A 13,462-nucleotide genomic window follows, 5' to 3' on the forward strand; every position below is an offset into this window, starting at 1 on the left:
AAAAAGTAAACAATCTTTTGCCTATGACCAGTTTGTAAGTTTATAACAATATTTTTCCTTAAATTTATTAAAGTACATTTTAATTTATTTTGATTCAATTTCAGGAGATAGTTTTCACTGATATCGGAACATCACTATATCTACCGAAGAAATCTATTTGTCGGACAGTCGACTTTTAAAAGCATTAAAATTGTACCATTTTTTATATCGAAATATTTTCGACATCCTTATTTTCAAATTGTTCTGTCTTACCAATATATAATCACACATTCTACAAAACTATTTTTTACCGACTAAGACTTGAATTATCAATACGGCAGTGGTGAAAAGTTCAGATGGATTTATCAAATATATGCCGTGCCTGTTTGTCGCCGGAAGATCGGGTGCATCTGCTAGATTGGTATCAGCCTGTTGACTCTTTGGATATATCATACAAAGAGTGTTTTTGTAAATGTACACAAATTAATTTAAGTTTGAAAGATGATCCAAATGAACTCGATGATGCCCGGATGCAATATCTATGCCTTGATTGTGCCCAAAAACTTAAAGACGTTTATGATTTTATTGAAAAGGCGAGAAGGGCTGATAATGAATTACGTTGCACACAAACGGAAAAAGTGAAGATAGAAAGTATAGCCAACACTTTTGAATGGGTTCCAGTACATGAAGAGCTAATGGAAGTAACTAAGATGCCAGATACTGTAGATATGGTATATCAAATACGATTTAGATATAATTAAACAATAATTATTTTCTATTTGTTTACAAGGATCACGTAGAGTATATAAAAGTATCACCAGAATGGAATGAACATTTTATGGATGATGATGAAACATCTGCATCAAATGATATCGAACACGAAATAAATATTGATAAAAAACTTAGTACTGACACTACAACAACAAAGTTTCTAGTTGAATCGGATAATAAAGCTGAAATTAGTCGAGAACGCAGAACGTATACTTAAACGCAGTCTGTATACGCAGAATTTTGTCGATTACTGGAGCCCTCAGTGTTGCTTACTACAGTGTCGCCACTCTTCAATGCCTTTTCATAAACTTACCCTTTCAACCACAATTTTTCGTGCTATAATAGATTGTAACTAAATATAAACTACTTAGTTTTCAACAAAAACCTTATTTAATAGTAAATTTCAAATATTTTAAACATATTTCGAATAGGAACTTATAACTTTTTTACCATCTGCAAAACTGACGAAGTGGCAACCATCTAAAGAAGGAGAAATCAGCTGACACGGAAAAACTAAATTCCGCAGATTTCTGCGCTACGGGCTACAACTACAGAAAAATTCTGCGGTGTTGAGTTTTCATTTACATGGCGCTTTGGTAAGACAGATCGTGTCAGCTGACTCGGGTTTACGTACCGGTAGGTTTACGTTCTTGACTAATTTCAGCTTAAGGATATGCAGAGCGGCAATAACTTAAATGAAGCTGAAAAAAAGTAAACAACTCAACCCAAAAATTGATTTCGCAAGGCCTTCGATAAATGCGTCTCGAAATTGCAATTGGTTGCTAACGGGCTAACGGGCGGATTTTTTATTGCGTCGCTAAACTATCATATAGCAGCAAAAAGTGTATTCTGTTATAATTCTACCGAATTTTTTCTTTTATATGATACCTTTATTTTTATCCTACATTGTCCTAAATTAATTAAATAATTTTTTCGAAATAGTCATATTTTTTAAATTTCGAAGTCCTTTTAAAAAATACCCTGACGTCAGAGAGATAAACTAAGTACGCACTATATTACTATAATTTATCCATAGTTTTGCGAATATATTAATATTTTGCGTGTAAAATAAACCCAAAAGGCAATGAGTTGGGATTCGCTGAAGCAGATGAAATTGAGGCACTTCTAATCGACTATGAAAAGCCTTATACGAGTTCGGACATAATACCAAATGTAGCCATTATCTCCTCCGAAATAGAAAACGTCGAAGATGATACTCCAACGGTTTCAACAAGGGCTCGGTCTACAAATTCAAAAGCCACTGCAACAATGCGGCCATTTGGAATCCATTGAGGGGTATCTTTAAAGTAAGGATGCAATTTCAATATCGATGTTTCCAAACATCGATATATCGTTCATAAACATCCATAGTTTAACATCGATGTTCAGACCCCAAAAAGAACGATACATCGTTCACTGATGAAACTTACTGGTTGTCTGTATGAGGCGATTTTACCAGGCAACTTTTAGTTGAAAGCACCAATCGCCTTGTGTTAACGGCTTTCCAGCTAATCCCGTTAAATGAAGTTGGTCAGCACCCAATTTTTATTTAAACTAATCGCCTGTGAAATCATGTAAACACCCCGTTATGCATCTGCCAATGTATGTACATTGCTTGGAGGTTTGCACCGGCCTTTACATTTCTCCAAACCACAGATTGGTGGCCGTAGTTGGTTTAAGCCACCGCTATCTGTATGCCATTTGCATCATTGATTGATTCTACTCTACAAAAATTATGCATGTTTTTCACAGGCAAAGGTAAGTGGCTATGCATTTTCACTATTTATCTTTAGCAATTCATATCTATCCTGGTATGTTTCGGTTAATAGAAATCAATCATCTGACGAATCTGAGATGGAAAATAGCATGGGACGCGACATTTGGAAACCACAAACATGTGTTCACCGTTTCCGTGCTTATACAAAATCGCTATGCTCTACTTGCCAATACGGTTGTTTTTAGAGGCTGAGGCAACAATACTCCAGCAGATAAAATATATATAAATAATTGTTTTTGTGTTCTGGTTATTATTATGCTAAAAATTAGACTTAACAATAATTTGTTGAAAACATCAGTGCATCCTTCATAAACATCGATATGTTCGACATAGAGGTCTTAAGTGAAAAGCAAATTTTATTTAATTTGTTATTTCATATTTTTATTTTAGAAACTTTACTCGGCTGGTATTCCAAATTAAGCAGTCATGACCAGAGCTAAGATGTCTGGCACCTACACATCTTATATGCACGCATCTTATGATTATAGATCTATGTATAAAAAAGAGTACAAATTTAGCAATTATTGCATTTAAAGAAACCTTTGCTCCAAGAAAGAAACTCGTCTACAAACCCAATGACTCCAGGAAAACCAGTTCGTTCATAAAAATCTCTTTTGCACTTCATTGCTTCATCTTCCGACATTTGAAACTTAACCCAAGTTTTGGAAATTTTATCTTACATGCGATCCAAAACTTCGGATAGAATTTTTTAACCGAGAGTTGAGCCAGCGGCAAATTAGGGCCGTTTGTTCAATGTCCGGTTAACACAAACCGGGGGTAAAAGCTCGTGTTTTTTTTTAGTTCTAAATTCAATGGCAGGGGAAACTATTCCCAAACGTTATTCCTCCAAGTATGTTATGTTTCGTTACTACATTTATTTAAAATTATTTTATGTATATAATTTTATTATGTCGCATTTCATTTAATTGGATGAATTGCCGTTTCCAAATATATTCAGCCCATGATTCAATAATACATAATAATAATGATTCAATAATACAAGGTTCGATAAACTGACAGTTGTCTCTCTCGCACCGCTCCCTTAGCTGTGGCACCGTGTTGCTTCTTTGCAAATTTACATGGAAACAGTGTAGCTTTGGGGTGAAATAAAAGTAAAAGCTTTTGTACAATATGTTTATTTGTATATGCATATGAAGCATATTTAACTGATGAAAACATAAGCAATGGACGTTTACATCAATCTCATAGTAGTCTTATTTTAATTTTGAGTCATTTTGCAGTTTTTATACGGCTAAATAGCATATAAATTACGTAATTCACGTAGATATATCAATATTACGTTCAACATTTCGTTTAAAATGCCAGATTTCCTACATACATTAGAATTTACGAAAGGAACTTCACTACTAATTGCCTACTTTGCGTACTTCTCTACTACCATTTTCGAAACAAGGGATTGCATTCTTGCCCTTTCTCTGGCCTTCGTAAATGCAACCTTTTGTAAGGGAGTGTCAAACCGCAGCTGTCAATAATTATCTAACCTTGTATTATTGAATCATCTATTCAGCCTTAAGAGCGAAATACACCACACAAGCGGTTTGACAAACCAAGCGAAATTTCCCTTTGCTTCAAGCCATTTGTGCTGTGTATGGGGGTGTTTGAAGGTTTGACAAACCGCTTGAGGGAAATTTGAGCAAAAATCAAAATTTTTTGATTTTCTGGCCGCCATGCTGATGTTTGATCAAACCGCTTGCGTTGTGTATAGCAAAATCGCCTCATTCGCAACGAAATTTTCACCGAGTAAGGACGTAAGAGAGGAAAATGAATGAAAACCATAATATTTAGCATTGCGAACTGGAAGAAAACTAAAATTCTTTGCTTGAACGAGTCATGTTTGCATGGTGTATGGCGAAATGGGAAAAGTAGGTTTGAAGAATGTTTGACAAGCCGCTTGTGTGGTGTATTTCGCTCTTTATCCTGAGTTTCGCCCGAAAAAAAAAATTCACCCGAAAATTGTTCATCCGCCTATAGTGAATACACGAAAGCGTAAAGTGAAAAGTTAACCGTTCGGGGAAAATAATAACGCTGATTTTCTCTGAACTGGTGCACTTCAAGGCATATTCAACATGGTAGAAGTGACAATTCAGTCGAGCTCTCTCATACCTGACTGTAATGTCAAAAAATGTAAACAAAGAAATTAACCCTCTGTTATGCATTTACCACATTTGATAGAACTCAACATCTTTGAAATGAAAGTTTTTTGTAAATATGAAAATATTTAAAATTTCATTAGAATCAGCTTCATTTTATTTATTGAATTTTCTGTTTAATGTAAATGTGGAAATACATACTTACACAAAATTATATACTAAATGAAACACACTCATTTATAAAATCGTTTTGAAAATTTTCTTGCCTGCACTATCCCAATGGTTTTGAGCATTTATTTTTTTATTCAAATACTTAATTCTAAAGTATATTAGACATTAAAAAAAGTTTGATTCTTCTAAATTTACATCAGAACTTAACTTCAATAATTTAGCTATTAAATTTTTGGTATTCGAAATTTCGTTTCCATTAAATTTATTAAAAATTACCTTCAGTTTCTTTATGTCAACAAGGAATACTGGTTTAGGTTTTATCAGACCACTATTTGAAATTTGGCCTATCCATGTACATTAAAGTGGTCCAAAAATGTATGTAAAAAAAATAAGGTCGCATTTTTAAAGCCGCCAGCCCCTAGGATTGTTCTATGCCAAAAAAATATACCCCTATTTTTTTATTTTGAAAGAAAATAACAAATTAGGGTGTGCTCAAAGCGCTCAAAGTTTTCAATGTATTTTATATGGGGAAAAAACAACTTTTCGTAGAAATAGTGTAGAATTCTTGAAAAGCAATATTTTTCGATCGGAAAGGTTTTCTTATCTTCAGGACATTCCCGGTAATAATACCCAATTGTTCCTTTAACAATTTTTTCATGGTAACTATATTTTATAGGTCCTAGAAAATGCAATGGGGGGACCAATAAAAAATCGTTAATCATAAAATGGTTAAAAAAATAATTGGATATTAATATTTGAAGTCTCCTGAAGAGAACCACGGTTTTACGATTGAAAAATATTGATTTTCAAGAGTTTTATACCATTTTTACGAAAACTTGTTTTTTCCCCATATAAAATACATGGAAAACTTTGAACGCTGTGAGCACTCCCTAAATATTTTTTGTTTTCAAAATGAAAAAATATGGGTATATTTATTTTCGGTTCAGAACAATTCTAGGGGGTGGCGGCATTAAAATTCCGACTTTATTATTTTGGACCACTCTAATGTACATATGTATATGATATGTATATGCACCTGGGACCAAACGCGTCCACTTAGCCATACTCGGCTGCGATAGGCAACAAATAAAGTCACGAACACACGTGAAGAGTCTCCTAATGAAACATCGCAGCAATTTGCCCACCGTTGTCGCTTCACTTGACAATTCGAAGGTTTAAAATAGCGCGCAAGTTTGTTGTCCAGGCTCTTGACAAACACAACGCACCGCTCGCAATTCCTTTTCATTTTATTATGTATTTAAAATCAGTCGCACAGCTCCCAATTGAAAATTTATATAAAAAAAAAATTTTGAATAGTATAGGGTTAAGAGTTGACATTTCAGTCGCAGTTCAAAAGAGAGAAATGTCGAAATCACTTCTACCTTGTTATGCCTTGGTGCACTTTTAGTTTTTTGTTCCCGTGTATTTACTATGGGCGGATGAAACATTTTCGGGTGATTTTTTTTCGGGCGAAACTAGGGTTGCCAACATTTTCTAAGAAATTTATAGTACTTTTTAAAACAATTAGAAAACATATAGTACAGTTCAAATACAATATATTTTTTTTTAAGAAAAATTAAAAATGCTTTTTAAGTGTACATTTCCTGTATAAAAAAAAAATTTCTTTGCAAGTATCATATGCCTTATCGCTATCAATATTTAATATAAATCAAATGTACATTTTTTATTAGTGAGATATTCGCTTTATTTCTCTAATCTCACAATTTTAAAATCTAAATTAAAAAACTATTTCTTTGAATGCCGAAGTTACAGAGCATAAACGAAATAATTTTAAGTAAATTTGGTAAATCTTTCTAAGTATTTTTAAAAATATTGCCCTTTTTGATCTGTTTGTTTTAAAGTATATATTTTTTAATATTGATACTTCAGTATAAATGTCATCCATTTTAAAACATTTCTTTCTTACAGATGACTGAAGTATATTTATTTTATAATTGAAGAAATATAGTATTTTTGCATACTATATTTTTTTCCAACAGTTCATAGTGCGCAGACCCAAAAAATAGTACAATACTATATATTTAGTACGGTCGGCAATCCGAGGCGAAACTGAAGACAAGGCTGATACATTTTTATCAAAGAATTTTATTTCAAACTAGCTGTACCTTGCGCGCGTTGCTACGCCACCAACTAAAATAAATATGAAGGAAAGACATTACACAAATATTCAATTCATTTTGAGTCCTTTTATTGATTTTGTTCATTTTGAAAAAATTCTGACATTGCAGCGTTTCGTTTCAATTCGATATTTATTGAAGTGCTGTGGGATACACAATATTTTTTGTTTTTCCATCTGGTGCGTAAACGAATAAATCGGAAGGTTTTCCGACGCGTGAGCAGGCCACATAGCGCTGCTGAGAAGCATGGATTCTCCAAATTTAATCCACACACTTGCAACGATTGTGCTTGTGCTTTGTTGATAGTCATTGCGAAAGCGAGTCGCACCGGGAACTGCAAACGTTTGAATTCGAATGGCATATCTGTCGGGATCATTGGAATGCGCGGCAACCGTACGACTTCGCCTTTGAATTTTCCAATCAAAATTGTTGCTTCGATAACATTGTTCATCATTTTCTTGACTGAGAGTCTGGTTCCGTTGCAAAGTCGTGGTGGACTTATGCTTCGAAGAAGAATGATGGGTACGCCAATTTTCAATGTTAGAACGTGCAGTGGCATGCCTGGCAAATCAAGCGAATTCAAGAATTCAGTTGGATAGTTGACAACTTCGTCTTGATTCACCACAGTATCGATGGACTTATATATTGTCGTTTCGCCGGGTATTCCATTCTGAATAGTGAAGTTGATGGTATTGACATCGGTGTTTTTAGCCGCTAATATAGCAGTGCAATCTTTGGGAATACCTTTTGCACCAATTCGGCTATGCTTTCTGTGATCCTACAGAAGTTTGCTGGCAAGGTGATACATTGTGTAGAATCATCAATTTGCATTCGCCCATTTCCAATATCCATTAATTGTTTTGCAAAATTACCAGCCGATGTATTTCGTTGTAGTTGTACACGCATGTTGGTTTTCAGAGTCAATTTCTGTATATGACGCCATAAAAGTGATGATTTGAGACATGCATTAAGTTCATCAGCGGGTGTTGAACGTGGTATAACCGGCAGTGTTTGTGGAAAATCACCAGACAATAAAATGAGTGCACCACCGAAGATCCGTGTGTTTCCCCTCAAATCTCGCAGTGTACGATCAAGCGCTTCCAATGCTTTCTTATGAGACATTGGGCCGTATGAATAAAAATAAGCAATTGCTTTTTCTGAAAATTTCAAATCTTTTACTTAATTTATTCAAACAAAATTAGAGTAAAAGGTATGAAATTTTAAGAAAAAGCAATTGCTTAGTTTTTATTCATACGGCCCATTGTACATTCGTCCCATATGATAATTTGACACGATTGGAGTACTTTGCCCATCCAGAGTTATTACTGATGTTGCATGTTGGTGCCTCAGTGTTTTGCAAATTCAACGGAAGTTTCAATGCTGAATGCGCTATTCGATCACAATCCAAAAGAGTTGCCGCAATTCCAGATGATGCAATGGCCAGCGCAATATTATTGTGTGATCGTATGGCTGCCAAAATGAGTGAAAGAAGAAAGGTCTTGCCTGGACCACCAGGCGCATCTATGGAAAACAGTCCACCGCTTTGTTCTGTGATTGCACGCATAATTCTGTCATGCGCAATGCGTTGTTCTGGAACCAACTGCGGAAGATTTGTCTGAACAAATGTTTCCAGTTCGTCAGAATCAAAGTGTGTTTCTCGTTGCAAATCACGATCGAAAATGTCGTTCGCTGGTCGGTTCTGCCTGCTCCCAGTAGCAAAAGTGCTTTGTTAGCGATTGCCAAACATACGTCTTCAATCAAAATCAATGCCTCATTATACACGTTTGGTGTGAATTGAATGTCCAGATTTTGGTTCGCAGCGCGCAAACGATGTAGAATATCTTCACTCATGTAGTCCTTGTATTTTTCCCAAAGTTCTTTTGGATTAGATGGGAAGCAGGTTGTCAATATTACGGCAAATAACGTGCGCAATTTGCTGTGGTCGCGCCGTATTATATGCATCTGCGAGCGCAGTGTCCCAATGTGCATCATTCTCAAGAATATTTAGCTCCTGGCAAGCTTGGCGATAAGTGGCACACAGCTGACCGTTGCCTGCTCTTAAATCTTGGAAGGATTTCGGTCCACGTACATTGATTAACAGCAATCGCAGATAGAAGCACTCTGTATTGTTCGGGTGAACAGTGTACAGACGACCCAATGCGTCACAGGAATACAAATTGGGATGTCCTTCAACTGCTTTACCTTGTTTGCGACGTTGAATTCCATGTGTAGAATTTCGGTACCTCAGAATAAAGTAGAGTCTTTGCAAAAATATCATCCTGGCACAGTGAGTAAAATTCAGTTAAAGTTGTTGCCGGTGGAACCAATGCTCTTGCACATATATTATTTGCTGTGAAGTACACGCGCTGTCCATTCTCGAGATGTACCGCTAAGTGTACTACTGTTGGATGTCGTTCATGGATTGAAAATGATAAGATGCGCCATAGTGCTTCATTGCTGCTAATGTAGCGTCCAAGTTGGTATTGGTTGATTTCATCGAGCTGTGCGGCCACATTCCCTACTCCGAAGACTGCCATGCCGCTTCCTTTGTTGACATATTTGCAAATGTATTCGATCGACTTCAATGAATTGCAATACTCAACATTAATGTGTGCTTTGAAGGCCTTTGAGAACAACGGTGAACATGGCACAACCCAACGATTATCGACTTCAACATCAACGTTTCGTACTTTCAGAACGATGGATTTGCCGCCATCCTCAACTGATCGTCGACGATACAGTGGGTATCCGTCATTGCCAGTGATGGTATCAGAAACCAAGTTTCTGGGGTATCGTTTCGTGCATGTCCTATCAGACATGCATGGAGAATTGTAATTGAATGCGCCACATGGACCATGGATCATATCTTTGGTAAGGACGTCGAATAAGTCTAGATCAATGTCCTTATCTGGTATTTCTGCTGAGATGATTTGGTCAATTTGATCTGGCGTAATTTTGTTGATTAACCAAACCGAAATATGTGCATGTGGCAATCCTCTTTTCTGTCATTCAATGGAATACATCCAGCATCGTGTCTCTCAAAAAACGTGATGCTTGTTAATAAAATCCATCAAAGCTTTAAATTTTTGTTTAAATACGCGTGCGGTAATATCAGGGCGGTCCGAAGATGATTGTCCAGCTAACAGAAGTTCTTTAATTCCATCCCATATTGATTGCACGTGAATGTGATGAACAAATCTGGACGGCCATATGCGCGAACGTATGTCATCGCATCTTGTGCGTATTCATGCATGTGCCGTGGACTGCCCGCGAATGTAGACGGTAATATGACCATTCTTCCCAATTCATTTGGATTCACATTACCATCAATAACGATTGCGTCTCGTAAATGGATGTACTCTTCAGAACGCAACTCGGTTTGATTCAATCGAATATATAGGAGTCGNGATTGCACGTGAATGTGATGAACAAATCTGGACGGCCATATGCGCGAACGTATGTCATCGCATCTTGTGCGTATTCATGCATGTGCCGTGGACTGCCCGCGAATGTAGACGGTAATATGACCATTCTTCCCAATTCGTTTGGATTCACGTTACCATCAATAACGATTGCGTCTCGTAAATGGATGTACTCTTCAGAACGCAACTCGGTTTGATTCAATCGAATATATAGGAGTCGTTCGGTTTCAATCTACGCGTACATGTCGACGATGTATTGATGGAACAATTGTCGATATTTCAGAATGTGGTTCTCAGCGTCTTGACGAATCATCAATCGATACGAATAATAATTCATGGCACTGACTTTCTTATTCGTTTCCTCGTCTGTTTGTGCATTTTTCATTTTGATGTTGAAATGATATCCATCTTCTCCTCGACAAAACAGAATCGGATACTGCAATCCGTCGTATGAGCGATTCGTTTCGGATACTCGCTGAACGTTACCATTTCTACGATGAAGAATTATGTCGCGCGATTTGAATTCTTCGCCAACTATCACTATCGCCACTTCATTGATTGTTGGTGCATTGAACTGTCTTTCGTGTTGGGCAACGGGTTGCTCGACTTACAACTGCGTAGTCATCGGCTGGCATTCCTTAAATGGCGGTTTTAAACAACTGAACTAATTCATTGTGTTGATCGAAAAGGGCTTGTAACGCAGCCACGATTTCTCGTCTAGTGCCCTCATTGCAATGGCATCATTGTTCAATTTGTTCATCACTGTTGGCCATGAAATAAATTTGAAAAAACTTGTGATCTGCGTCCGGCAATGGTAGAAGCGATTCGACACGATGATAAATTTGCCCTTGGACTCTGAATGTTGGCATGTAATTTTCGCGCACGATGTTCGTTGCACCGAACGATGTCATTTGAAAACATGAATTGTATTTGCGGATGTTTTCCAAGAAATGCTTTGACTCACGTGTAACACCTGATAGCAACGTTGATAGTGGTTCGGGTGGTGGAGGTAATTCTGGCAGTTTAACTTTTCCACTGGCGCAGCACATTCCTGGCGTTTCGTTCTTAAATTTGAGGACGCTACAATACATGCAAATTTTATCAATTTTTCCAATGTTGACACTTGGATGAAGACTGTAATATTATTACTGTCATAATGGAATGCCCCAAGATTTAAATCAGCGTGCAGGGTTCGTCTTGATCGAGCGGTGCTTATTCGAACATTTTGCAGCCTTCTTTCCCGTTGTTCAGTTGTCTCAGGCGAACGGGCCTGAGTAGTACGTATTCGATCAGTTTCTAACCTCACTTCTTGTTGTTCAGATGATTCAGACGAACGGGTCTCAGCGGCATGTACTCGAAGATTTTCTAGCCTTAATGCTCGTTGCTCGTCTGATTCTGAGGCTCGTAATGCTCTTTTCTTCCGTGCTTGAGGTGTAGATCGGCTTGTCGCTTTGGACGCATAATTGTACGGGAACGACGTGAAAAATGCGTTTGAATTTATAAGATGTCAATCAGCAAAACTTTATTGCACAAATAAATTGCCACAATATTGAACAAATTTTAATTGTATTTTAACTACAACACGATATTGCTCTGAAAACCTTTATAGTAATATTAACAGTTATTATATTTTGCTCTACTTATCACTGCAGAGTGCACATGCTTACTGCGGAACTGTTTAAATTTTTAATATTTTTAAAATAGGCCCACAATATTTTGCATATTCTGATCTCAGTAAATAAACCCTAACTAACATACCTACCTAGGAAACATTTAAATGCCTTAACCAACATCTATCTTTATATACATGAATAGATACTGGAGAACCCTGTTTACCTACTTTCTTACGCAAAAAATTTAATAGAGCCCAAATACATACATATGTATGTGTTACAGCTATGTACCTGCGTCCTTAAGAAAATGCATTATACTGGAAAACAATTTATACTTTCTTGCAAAAGTGATTAGGGCTAAAAATTTTTCTGTGGAAAAATTTAAAAGAGCCCAAATTAAGCAATTAAGGAATATTTCTTGCTTCCGAAATTTGTTTTACATACTAAACATCATTCCAGGAATTATTACAATTTTTTGGAATGTTGAAGTTTCTGGCTCNAAGAGGAATGCTTAAACTAATTTCCAATCGCTACAATGGGTTCAATGTTTGTCACTTGAATGCGCGAAGTTTGAATGCTGAGAAAATTGACTATTTAAATTTTGTTTTTGATAGTTTGAACATCGATCTGATATGTATCACTGAGACATGGTTTAAAGATCATATTGATGATACAACAGTTTCTCTGTGCGAANATTTCTTGCTTCCGAAATTTGTTTTACATACTAAACATCATTCCAGGAATTATTACAATTTTTTGGAATGTTGAAGTTTCTGGCTCTCTGTGAAAAATGTTGGTCGCTATACACTGTAGCCGTGGGTAACACAGTGCGGCGCCGCGCCATTACGCTGATACCGAGAGCTGAGTTACTGGCGCCGAAACCGATTTTCACAACTCAGTGACGCAATGGCGCCAGCAACACCGGAACACCGGGCGGCGCAAAGAACCAGCAAAGAACACACAAAAGCGAAGTTTCACTTGTAAAATGTGCACCACCAGGCGAATTTTTACAAGGTGGTGTTGCTAAAATTAGCCGCGGTCCTTCTGAATGTGAAAATTATGTGTTTGTTGTATTTTTGGGTTTTGATCTTGGGTATATTTGAGTTGTTTTTGCCCAACCGATACCACTTTGTATTAATTCACCTTAGTTCAACACCGGAACACTGACAACACCGCGTGTCGCAAAGAACCAGCAAAGAACACCCGAAAGTAGAAGTGTCTCTTGTAAAATGTGCAGCACAAGGCGAATTTATACAAGGTGGTGTTGCTAGAATTCGTCGCGGTCCTTCTGAATGTGAAAATGATGGGTTTGTTGCATTTTTGGGTTTTGAACTTGGGTATACTTGAGTTTTTTCTCAACCGATATCACCCAGCTTTAGCCTGAAGAGGCGCAATTGCGCCAACACACTGTGCTGATTCCGACAGTGGCGCTGGAGTTAGTGTGTCAGCGCCAAAAAATTTGCGCCGTTACCCAGGCCTA

At 36.9% G+C, this 13,462-nt stretch overlaps 3 protein-coding genes across 3 annotated transcripts; 1 reads left to right on the plus strand and 2 right to left on the minus strand.

The window, feature by feature from the left end:
- Positions 1-235: 235 nt before the first annotated feature.
- On the plus strand, positions 236-2,712 carry LOC108362235 (uncharacterized). The gene is made up of 5 exons (XM_017615137.1): positions 236-710; positions 770-941; positions 1,832-2,024; positions 2,503-2,508; positions 2,580-2,712. The coding sequence occupies exons 1-5, from the start codon at positions 336-338 to the stop codon at positions 2,710-2,712; spliced, it is 879 nt and encodes a 292-aa protein (XP_017470626.1). The 5' UTR covers positions 236-335.
- A 4,305-nt stretch (positions 2,713-7,017) lies between these two features.
- On the minus strand, positions 7,018-8,069 carry LOC108362236 (uncharacterized). Its single transcript, XM_017615138.1, has 2 exons — positions 7,692-8,069; positions 7,018-7,617 (listed from the first exon to the last, which is right to left on the minus strand). The coding sequence occupies exons 1-2, from the start codon at positions 8,067-8,069 to the stop codon at positions 7,018-7,020; spliced, it is 978 nt and encodes a 325-aa protein (XP_017470627.1).
- Positions 8,070-9,145: 1,076 nt separating this feature from the next.
- LOC108362237 (uncharacterized) lies at positions 9,146-9,811 on the minus strand. The gene has a single exon (XM_017615140.1). The coding sequence runs from the start codon at positions 9,809-9,811 to the stop codon at positions 9,146-9,148; it is 666 nt and encodes a 221-aa protein (XP_017470629.1).
- Between the last annotated feature and the right edge of the window lie 3,651 nt (positions 9,812-13,462).

This window comes from Rhagoletis zephyria, unplaced genomic scaffold (genome assembly GCF_001687245.7).
Source record: "Rhagoletis zephyria isolate East Lansing unplaced genomic scaffold, Rhagoletis_zephyria_1.1 Rzeph_scaffold_00965, whole genome shotgun sequence".
Lineage (NCBI taxonomy): Eukaryota > Metazoa > Arthropoda > Insecta > Diptera > Tephritidae > Rhagoletis > Rhagoletis zephyria.